At 30.3% G+C, this 11,342-nt stretch overlaps 1 protein-coding gene across 1 annotated transcript; it reads right to left on the bottom strand.

Annotated features, from left to right (window-relative positions):
* Positions 1-7,074: 7,074 nt before the first annotated feature.
* On the bottom strand, positions 7,075-9,263 carry LOC121213528 (receptor-like protein 9DC3). The gene is made up of 4 exons (XM_041086309.1): positions 8,770-9,263; positions 8,545-8,636; positions 8,165-8,419; positions 7,075-7,232 (listed from the first exon to the last, which is right to left on the bottom strand). Exons 1-4 carry the CDS (start codon positions 9,261-9,263, stop codon positions 7,075-7,077), a joined length of 999 nt encoding a protein of 332 aa, XP_040942243.1.
* Between the last annotated feature and the right edge of the window lie 2,079 nt (positions 9,264-11,342).

Raw genomic sequence — 11,342 nt, 5'->3', positions numbered from 1 at the left:
TGGACTTAGTGAGAATCTGCTAACGACATTATATAACAAACTTTTAGAGAACAATAAGAAACAAGTTTTGGGCAGAGGTTTCAACTCCTTGTCTCCCTTTTTGGTATGTCACAAAATACACCAAAAATGTTGTTGTCTCTTCATTTCTCTTACAGCTTTTTGTTTCCCTAACTCAATCTCGTTATGAGACACAAGCGCAATTTTTCATTATATTGGTCACTTGATAGGGCAGACCTATCTCTGTCTTACCCCGACCTCACCTTTTTAACTCGTTCACCACTAATCTTGGCGACCTATCTGTTCTAGTTTGGCTCTTAATAGATCCATTCCCTTGTTAGCCCGAGTGATCAATTCTCCATGTAGTTATCAGCAAACTTATCCTGCCCCTAGCAAACCCTCACCTGCGGATCCTTATTGACCGAGTTTCACTTGATCACCCATTGCTACCTTACATTCCCATATTCTGTTGATAAAATATTTTGAAAAATTAGTCATTTACCACCTCTTCCCCCCTACGGCTTGTTGACAGACCTTCTATCTACCTAAGGCTCATAACGTTAGGCCAATAAAGTTTGCCCCATATTTGTTTATCCTCATAAGATCCTCCACTTCTTTGGCGGACTCAATTGACATATTGTTGCCCTCATTTTGTATCATCCTTGGCAAACCCCTTTATTATTCCAGTTATCCACACCCCTCAGATGCACCTCTCTTATGCATACTTGTAATTCATCATGTCATTCACGTTGCTCTTTCTATCTTAGCCCATGGCATACCTCCTGTGTGGTGAACTCCCTCGTTGGGATCCCACATCTTATATCTTGGCAAACCTTTCCACATTTTAAGTCATGGCAGACTTTGTGTAATGTTGCTTAAAGGCACTTAGGCAAAGTCAATAGGAGGGTCAACAATAATTATGCCATTGACACGTGCTTGTACTGGCGGAGGGATACAACATGTAACAAATTTAGTTCTCCACGTGTACACATTTGTGTCCATTTGGTATGGGTTCTAAAATATAAAAATTTTAAGAAATAATTTTAAATTAAAATTTTAAAACTTGAAATTTTAAAATAATTTTTAAAATGCAACATAATTTGCCCAAAATAATAATTAACTTAAATATTTTACAATACAAATAAAATTTCCATTAGTTCTATCATATTATATAAAAATGATTTAAAAGATCAACGTCACAATTTTTAAATTTAAGAAAATTAAAACATAATGAAATAATTTAATACTGACTCATAATAACTAACAACTATATAATAATAACAACAAGAGCTCGCATCTTTATGAAATAACATGAAAATCATCCTTTATTATTAAATATGGAGCACTATTTCACGACTTTATATTGTTCATAAATTTTTAGTTCGAATATGAAATTCTAGGAAACAATTATTTGAGGTTAAAAAACTAAACCAGTGGGAGTTAATTTTATTCTATTGACCATCAGGTTTCTTGAATCTCTATGTTCGCAAGTGTAGTCCAATTTCATGAGTTATTTTACTGAAAATCTCAAAAGGTGATGGCTAGTGTGAGCAGGTCTACTATCATCTAATTTCTCTTTTGACAATGACGCATAACTTTTAAAGTCATTTCAATTAATTTCAGTAGTAAAGGTGTTTGTTCCCCGCTAACATTCGACCCATTATTCCATCACGCGGTTGCATATTCTAACTAGAATAAACATCGAATAAATAAACTAATAAAAGATTCCTCAAAAAATGTAAAAATTTATAGATAAAAATAATTTCACTAAAATGGTAAAAATAGTGCAAGAGATGGAAATAGAATTAAATTTGAAATAATAAACACAAAATTCTTTGAAAGTTTGTAAAAGTTAATAATTAGATGTGCAATGAATTTTTATTATAGGGTAAAAAAATTTATTTATAGATAAAGTTTATAAGTCAAATAATATTAAAATAATTTATATTAATTAGAATTTAAATAAAAAATTAAAAATAAATTTTAATTAAAAAATAATAAAATACGAGACATAACTCATGTTTTCAGTATTGTAGCACAAGTCATAAATTAATAAAATGTAATAGGTATAGGATTTGGAAATCTAAATCGTTGTCTATGTAAGTAGAGCATATTTACGTGAATATTTAGAATTATTTATTATTTATTATTTGTTACTGATGTCTTCTAATATAAATATAATTTAATGAATTTATATTCTATCAATATAAAATTATTTTTTATCATGTATTAGAAAAAGCAAAATCATATCGAAAGAAAGAAATTGGAAAAATAAAATAAAAGAAGAAACAATAGCGGAAGTCCTTTTGTACCGTGGTCTTTCTTTAATGATTAGTCTGTCTTCTGCAATTTATGTACACCAATTCTACGATTTCTTTAGCTTTAGCTTTTGCTTTTGCTTTTGCTTTTTGCCTTTTTGGTAATTAATTATATGGCAATTTACTTTCAATTCCTATTGCATAGTTTTGCTTTTTGCATTTGTTCTTATTCGGCAGTTTCAATTACACTGTGCTTCTTCTTTTTATTAAAATAAACTCTATCAGTGCTACAAAATAACAAGTCACCTCATTCCAGGCAAGTTTATTCAAAGTAGTTTACCCCGTTTCAATAGTAGTGATCATTGTAGTTAATACTGTGGTAAGGAGTTATACAATTTTTTAAGTAAAATCTTTGAGTTCTCAATTATGTTGATATTGTAGTAATATGACAGTATATTTATGAAAATAGATCTATTTAATGTAATATATCTTAAGGATTGAATCGGATTTGGTTCGATTAAGCAATCGGATCTTTTAAATTTATAAATTATATTAAAATTACGTTACAAATTTATCTCATATGATCCTATTCCTACTTCATCTTATATTTTATTAATATATTGTACATGTTACAGGGGAAGTGATTGTAATTTTTTTATTATCAGCAAAGGTGAAAATTTATTACTAGAACAAAGCCAAAAGGTTGAGGTACAACTACAGACGCCCAAAATATAGAATAAAATACGGTTATCAGGATACATAAAGAGGAAGCAAAGTGAAAGGAAATTCAAATAATCAAAGTGAATTAGTCCTCAACAGACCACCGAAGGAGAGGGCCGAGAAAGTCCGGCTTTTGCAAGTCACCTCACCAATTTTCCAACCATTTTGTCAATTAATTTAAAAAACTCCCATAGTTTCCGCTGAGGTTCAGGAGAATCTGTAAAGCGATTTATTAGGTTAACAACTCTAACTTTAATTTCTAAAGGGTCCAACTTAATGGAGAATTTTCCAAAAGCTTTTTTTTTATACAAAACAATAGATATTATTTTGAGGATAATTTTATATTTTTATCTAAAATCTAAAAAAATATTTATATATGATAAGATTTAAATTTAAAATATTATCAATTTTATTGTTTCAACTAATATATTTTATTATTATATTTATTTTTTTAAAATTTTTGTTAAATAAAATTTTCACCCTATGATCATAATCTAATATAAATAGTACAGGTTGGAGTGAAAGAGGTAGGTTGGATCTTAGGCAAGCCTCTAGTTTCACGAGGTTAGATATTTCGTCTCGCGATCCATGCGGCCTTAGGTAATCTGTTCGTTCCAAACTCGCCTAAGTCAGCCTAAACACCACAAGTGAGGATTCCTTTAGAATTCCTCCAAGGCACCAATTTGTATAGTGAAAGCAACTATGCCAAAAGAAGCTACAAAAGAACAACAGAAAATCACAAAAAAGAACGCACGAAAAGTATTTGAGTAAATGCTCTCAATATTCTATTATTCACAAAGAATAAAGAAACAAGGGATGAAGTAAAGTGATTTACAAGTGAGAGGGAGGCTCTCTATTTATAGTTAAGCTCTCCCAAAACCGACAGCCTAAATCAAGTTACATCGACGGACGAGATTAGCCTATCCATTGATTTTAGAGACTTACAAGATTACATAATATCAAATCTTGTCTAATCTTTACAAGATATGATTCATATCAATCTTCTAAGATTAGTTCCCATATTTACCAAGATAGTCTATGTTGCCATATTTTCATCATTGGGCCACCCAGGCTTCAATCTGACAGGCTTCTCCAACATTTCTTGGAATCATCCCATATTTACCAAGATAGCCTGTGTTGTCATATTTTCATCATTGGGCCACCAAGCTTCAATCTTACAGGCTTCTCAAACATTTCTTGGAATTAGGCCAGTTCTCATGGGCTAAATGATCCTCATCTAATCGATAGACCTCTATGGGGTGCATCTTGTACCATGTCACGGGCTTCGCACTTTGACCTGTGACACTAGAACGTTGATCATCCTCATCATCAGTGAATCTTGGTGAAGGCAGATGTGCAATGTTTCTGCATTTCTTTAACAATGGCAAGCCACACCAATCCCAAGTCGCTGCTAGAGGAAGTGTTAAATTGCTTTTCAATGGAATGAGGAATGAATTTAGAAATATTTTAGGAGTGTATTTTGGATGAAAATTTTTGAAATTTTTAAGATTTTTAAATGTTAGTAGTTTAGAATTCATCAATTTAAAATGTTAGTATTTGTAACTATTTTGTTTGGATAAATAATTGATTTAGAAAAAATTAGTTTATTGGAATTTTACAAATTAAAAAATAATTATAAAAGAAGAATAATTATACTGAAAATAAATAATATAAAAATTCAATATAGATATTATTATATTTTTAAAAAATATAAATAAGTTTAATAAATAAGTTTTGAAAATTATATATTAAAATTAAATAAAGATTATTTTTGAAGTTTAAGTTTTTTAACTTATAGTGAGACATGTGTATTAAATCAAATAAAGTTATGAGGAATTTTGAAAAATCACCTCTTTAGGTAGAATTTAAGAAAGGAAATTGAGTTATTGAAATCTCCTAGAGTGCATTTGGATGAAAAATTTTAAATTCTTTGTGATTTTTAAAATACTTGAATTTTAGAATTTATCAATTCAAAATGTTAGCATCTGTAATTGCTTTTTATTGATAAATAATTGATTTAGGAAAAACTAGATTATCGAAATTATATAAATTAAAAAGTATTTATAAAAGAAAAATTATATTTAAATAAAATAAAATAAAAAATATTCAATATGGATATAATTATATTTATAAATATTTTTAATAAAATATATATTAAAATTAAATAACAATAATTTTTAATTTGATTTTTTATCTTATGGTGGGGCCATGTATATTAAATAAAATAAAATAAAATAAGGAAGAATTTTTAAAAACCACTTCTTTTGGAGGAATTTCGAAAGGGAAATTGAACTACTGAAATCCTCTCTTGAAATTACTCACGAATTTTGAAATTATTCAATGCTTTTCTTCAAACAAGTAAATTTATTTTTAAAATTTAAAAAACCTTGATTTTTAAAATTTAAAAAACCTTGACTCTTCAAGTGTTGTAGATGTTGTTAGTGCTGACTCTTGTTTTTCATCTAGAGAATCTTCAATGGGAAAAGAAATCTCCTGTTGTACCTGCTCTACAGTCATATCCCAACTTCCATTTTCATCAAACACTACATCTCTTCTACTTGAAAATTTTCCACTAAGAGGGTTATACAATCTATATGCTTTGGATTGAGCATAATAACCAATAAAAATACATTTTTTAGATTTTTCATCAAGTTTTTTACGAGCATGAGAATTTACCAAAGCAGAAGCAACACTCTCAAAAATTCTTAAATGACTTACATTCGGTTTTCTACCACACCAAGCTTCATATGGAGTTTTGTTCGTGACAGCCATTATTGGCGAGAGATTCAGTAGATAGACTGATGTTGCTACAACTTCTACCCAAAACTAATTTGAGAGTCCCATTGCTTGTAACATGTTTCTCGCCATCTCCACAACAGTTCGGTTCTTCCACTTAGCGACACCATTTTGCTTTAGAGTGTAAGGGATTGTTAACTCCCTACAGATGTCATTGTCTTCACAAAACAGATTGAACTCTTTGTACACAAACTCTCTTCCTCGATCCGTGCAAAGAATTTTGATATGGCAACCGCTTTGGTTCTCCACTATAGCCTTGAATTTATGGAACTGTTCATAAGTTTCTGACTTATTTTCCAAAAAATACACCCAATTCATGCAGTTATAATCATCAGTGAACAACAAAAAGTCATGGCTCTCACCCAAGGACTCGGTTTGCATAGGACCACATAGATCAGCATGGATTAATTCTAAACATTCAGTAGCTCTCAATGCTTTTCCAATAGGAAATGGCTTCCTAGTTTGCTTTCCATAAATGCACCCCTCACATAAATCAAGAGAGCCAATTTTTGGTAGTCTAAGGACCATACTTTTATCACTTAGCAATTTCAGGCCTTTAATATTGAGATGTCCATACCTCAAATGCCATAGCTTCGAGTCATCCTTTGCACTTGTAGCAAGAACAAAGTTTTCCATGTTTCAAACATCCAAAGGAAATATCTTGTTTGGAGTTATGTGGATATGGACTTGTTTGCCTGACTTTTTGTTTTAGATGATACATACATCATCATCAAGTATGACAGAATATCCACCAGCCATTAGTTGTCCAACACTCAATAAATTGTATCCTAAATCAGGAACAAATTGAACATTTTCCAAAATTTTTCCTTCTCCATGGCTAGTAAACAAAATTTCACCATGCATTTTCCTTCAACTTCCATCTCCCTTTTGTTCCCAAGCTGCACCTTTATCTTTTGTGAAGCACTTTGAACAATGATTTGGTGCCTGTCATATGATTCGAACAGCCGTTGTCCACAAACCACAAACCACTTGGCTTATGGTTAGCATCACAAGCCATAAAAAGCTTGTTTTCCTCATCACTTTCTGCTACAAAGTTAATTTTTTTATCCTTATACCAACAATCAGCTTTTATATGCCCATATATGTTGCAATGATAACATTGCATGTAATATTTTATGTTACCTTGCTCATTGTATTGCCTCTTTCCATCATTCTTTCCTCTGCCTCTGCCTCTACCATAACCACGGCCACGACCACCACGAAATCCTCCTCTTCCTCAATCATTATTTGTCGAATGATCATTGTCGCATTGATTTGCGAATGTTTCCTTCACTTGAAATGCCTACTCTTCGCTCTTTTCTATTGATCTGTTGATTCTCGCCTCATGAGATTGAAGAGACCCCATCAGTTCATCAACGGAGAGAACTGACAGATCTTTGGTTTCTTCAATAGCAGCCATAACATGATCAAATTTTGTCGTCAGGCTTCGCAAAACTTTCGCTATAATTATCTCGTCTTAAATTTGTTTGTCATAAGAACACAATTGGCTGACTATTGTCCTTGTTCGTGACAAAAAAATCAGCAATTGATTCACCATTCTTCATCATCAAGGTTTCAAAATCACGTCGTAGTGATTGCAATTTCACTACTGATTGCAATTTCACCATTATAACCTTTGAATCACCTTGATAATCTTTTTGCAAAATTGACCATGCTTCATTCGATGTGGTTGTTGCAGCAATTCGTGAGAAAATAGAGTCATGAACTCTTGATGGATAATGAACTATGCCTTAGCATCATTTTTCTTGGTTTCTTTCAATCTATTTTCTTCTTATTCATCAGGTTCAAGTATGTCAACGAACCCGTACTCGACCAAGTCCTATAGCTCTTGTGATCTGAGCAATGTCTTCACCTTAATGCTCCACCACTCAGATTTCTCACCATTGAAAATGGGTATGAGTGGTTGAGAGGAAGAAAAACCAGCTGATGCCATTCCAAGAATACACACTCTCTTCTCTCGTGTTTCCCAAAGACCCAAAAAAGTGTTTCTCTCAAATACCGAATGGACACAAACCTAACTTTCACTCAATTACCTAAAAGATCGAACATTGCTCTGATACCAAATTTGTTGAAGAAGAAAATGTGAAAGAGACAATTTCAATATGCATCAAAGTTATTCTATTATTGTTGAACACTGAATTTATAAAATAAAGCATAAATGCCTATATTTATAGGCTTACAAAGAAACTCCATTAATACGAAAATAGCTATCAACTTATTCAATTAAACTGAAAATCTGGAACTAACAAAGATTCTACCGAGATACCTGGTCAACTAAATAATCCACTACTTTGAATTAATTCTCAACAGTTCTAGTCTTTCATCATTGCTACAATTATTTGACAATGGAAATCCACACAAACCCAAGTTACCTCTATAAGTATCATTCTCAAATGTGTTAAACTGCTTTCCACTAGGATTGGGTCCAACAAGATTCTTGTTCCAAAACCTTAACACGTCAAGAAATGTCAAATTTGTCAATTGGGAAGGGATTATGCCACTCAACTTATTAAATAAGAGAGCAAATGATTCAAATACGGCCAAATTCACAAATGACGGTGGGATAGGACCAGTCAGGTTGTTATGAGAGAGATTGAGTGCTTGAAGCCATCTATCTCTCCAACTACCTTAGGAATTTCTCCATGGAATCAATTCATCGACAAATCTATGCATGTGAATATGGGGATATATAATTTTTTTGTAAACTCTATCTCCAAACCTTTTATTGTTAAATTAATAGATTATGGATAACCATGTCTATATTCATAGTCATATTCAGATTCATATCCATATCCAACTTCTTTCAGAGCCTTGAGATTTTGGAAGAACTTGGTTGGCAATAAGCTAGTGAAGTCATTACAAGAGAGATTAACCATTTTGCAAATTGGAGAAGGAAGTGGCTAAGGAGTCTTGGATGGAACCATGAAATCTGATAGATCTCAAAATAAGACTTTGCAGCTTTGGAAGAATACCTAACCAATGGGGAAAGGTATCACTTAAGTTGTTGTCTGCAACATTCAAAGATACCAGTACACTGTAATTAATCAAAGATAGTGGCAGAATCCCTTCCAATTGATTGTCATTAAAGGCAAGATATCTCAAATCATTATTTCGATCGCAAATTCTATCAGGAATTGTACCCGAAAAAAGATTTCCTGAAAAATCCACATAGTCAACATACCAGTTCCCAATTTCCCCTGGAATGCTGCCACTAATGTTGCAGCTCGAAGCATTGAAATATTGAAGAGAATGCAACAGATTTCCTATAGAAGCCGGAAGGTAACCACTGATCAATGAATTTCTTGCAAATGACAAGTAACTCAAGCTGCTTTTCGAGGATGACAGTGTGCTGCTTAAATCATTATCCGATATGTCCAGCAATACTAGAAATCCAAGATTACCCAAGGCAATTGGAATATGTCCTGTAAAATCAATTAGTTGAAAGGTAAATATAGGCAAGTTGAAAGGCATTCAAGTGAACAGTTATATATCGACCTAGTGAACAAATTCATCATATCACCCCTTTCCCCATTTTCTAATCCATTGGGTTGGGTTCTATTCCTAATTATCACAATAAGCAAAAATTAAAAATGTTGTATAACTACAAACATAATTTTATTTATTATCTCTATATTAGAATCAAATTGGATTCATTTGTTCAAATGCCAACTAATGACATAAAAAAAATGCTTTGAAAAAAGAATGTTAAAATTTTGAAAAAGAAAATACTTATTTTATTTATAACTTCTTCAACTATGTTTGGTTTCATGGATTAATGGAATACTAACTTAGTTGAGGATTTTTTTTTTTTTTTTGAAAACACTTAAAGTAAATCAATGGTGTAAAATTTTTGATCAATTTTTTATATTAGTTCCTATACTATACGTAAGTTGTGGATTTGGTCATTTTACTTTAATTTGATTAAATTTAGTTCATATATTTTTTAAATTAGTCAATTTTTGTTCCAATATTTTTTAAATTTTAAAATTTCAGTTTTAATCCAAATTGTAACAATTAAATATATTTAAATTATATTTCTAAACTTCTTATATACATAAAATTCTAGATTTAGTCTATATTCTTTAATTTCTACCACATTATTTTATAAGTATTTTTTTTTTTTGAAAAAAATAACTATCTATCATATCTCATGCTGTTTTGTTTTTTAAACAACCTTAACTTCTCTCAAATAATTTTAGTTATTTAATTTTAGTTAATGGATTAAAAAAAAAAAACCCCCACACTTTGTTTAAACAAGCCTTTGTATTTTTTTTCGTTAAATAAAGTCCAATTATATGATTACTTTTTTTTTTCATAGAAGCTCTTAATTTTAATTAAAGTGATAAAATTGTTAATTTTTTAGGCATGACATTTTCACATGGTTATTTAAATTATATCATACCAACTGATTGGACCGAAAATTGGTCAGGGTATCGATTCAGAGGGAGGTATCGGATTAATTGACTTGAGAATTGATACATATTAGTTTAACTAAGCTAAAAATTAGTTGAACTAGATTATTTTTATTTTTAATATTTTTGTTTTTATAATTTTTTAATGATTTATTTAATAAAACCGAAAAAACCGACCGAATCAATTTTACCGAGAAATCGGTACAACAAACCAGTGTGAAACCTTGCATTTCCATTCTTATGTGTAAGTTGACGGTAAACACATAAGAAAAAAGAATTAAGTTTATCTTTTTTGCTTTACTTTTACGCATGTCACAGGTTATTTGCTTTAAGATTTTAATATTAATCTCTAATTATACACTTAAATTCAAATAATTAAAGGTGTATTTGATAAATTAAAATTTTAAGTGCTGAAAGTTAAGTATTGAATTTTACTTCTAAATTTTATAGTTGTTAAATTTATATAGAAAATTGTTTGGAAAATGAATAAATATAAATATTGAATATTGAATATAATTATATTATTTGATAAAAGTAAATATTAATTTTTAAAAAAAATTATTTTTAATTATAATTTTATTAATATAATTTTATATTATTTTAAATAATTATTCTCCACAATCATTTTATTATTATATTGCTTCAATTACAGCATAGGATATCCTTTTGCTATTAATCATTTTTTTATAATTATATATGGCCATTTGCTTTTGTTTCTTCTATTGATGTCTTCCCTTTCTTGTATTTGTGGATAAACTTATGCGTTGAGGGACCTCATCGCCACAAATTGGGTCCTATATGTAAACTTAATTATATTTCATATTTTGTATAATAGTATAAATATCGATATAAAATAAGGCATTAAACGTGTGCCAATTAGATTTTGATAGTATAAACAAAGACAGCTTCAAGTATCTCATTCTTGGTATAGTGTGGATTCTCATTTCACACTTCATGTTCAAACCCTGTCCAGATTTATTTTAATTTAGATTGTTCATCCATTTTTTGCATCGTAATACTCTAATTCTTGTCATAAGTATATATGTTGTAATTGTAATTCCCTAATTCGTCTATGGAAGTCAGACGAATGTAATTTTAGTTTTACTTTAACATTGTAGTATTGATTCTAATTAGAACT

This window comes from Gossypium hirsutum, chromosome D01 (assembly GCF_007990345.1).
Source record: "Gossypium hirsutum isolate 1008001.06 chromosome D01, Gossypium_hirsutum_v2.1, whole genome shotgun sequence".
Taxonomy (NCBI): Eukaryota; Viridiplantae; Streptophyta; class Magnoliopsida; order Malvales; family Malvaceae; genus Gossypium; species Gossypium hirsutum.
Note: the sequence above shows the minus strand (reverse complement) of the source record. Positions and strands in the feature narration are given on the sequence as shown.

What these genes read in the sequence shown, in the direction of transcription:
- LOC121213528 (XM_041086309.1), bottom strand. Translation starts at nt 9,263, where the DNA reads ATGCCTTTCAACTTGCCTATATTTACCTTTCAACTAATTGATTTTACA. An exon ending in TGACTATGAATATAGACATG is followed by an intron (nt 8,420 to 8,544) that starts GTTATCCATAAT and finishes GAAATTCCTAAG; the next exon opens with GTAGTTGGAGAGATAGATGG. An exon ending in TGAGAATGATACTTATAGAG is followed by an intron (nt 7,233 to 8,164) that starts GTAACTTGGGTT and finishes AGATAATTATAG; the next exon opens with CGAAAGTTTTGCGAAGCCTG.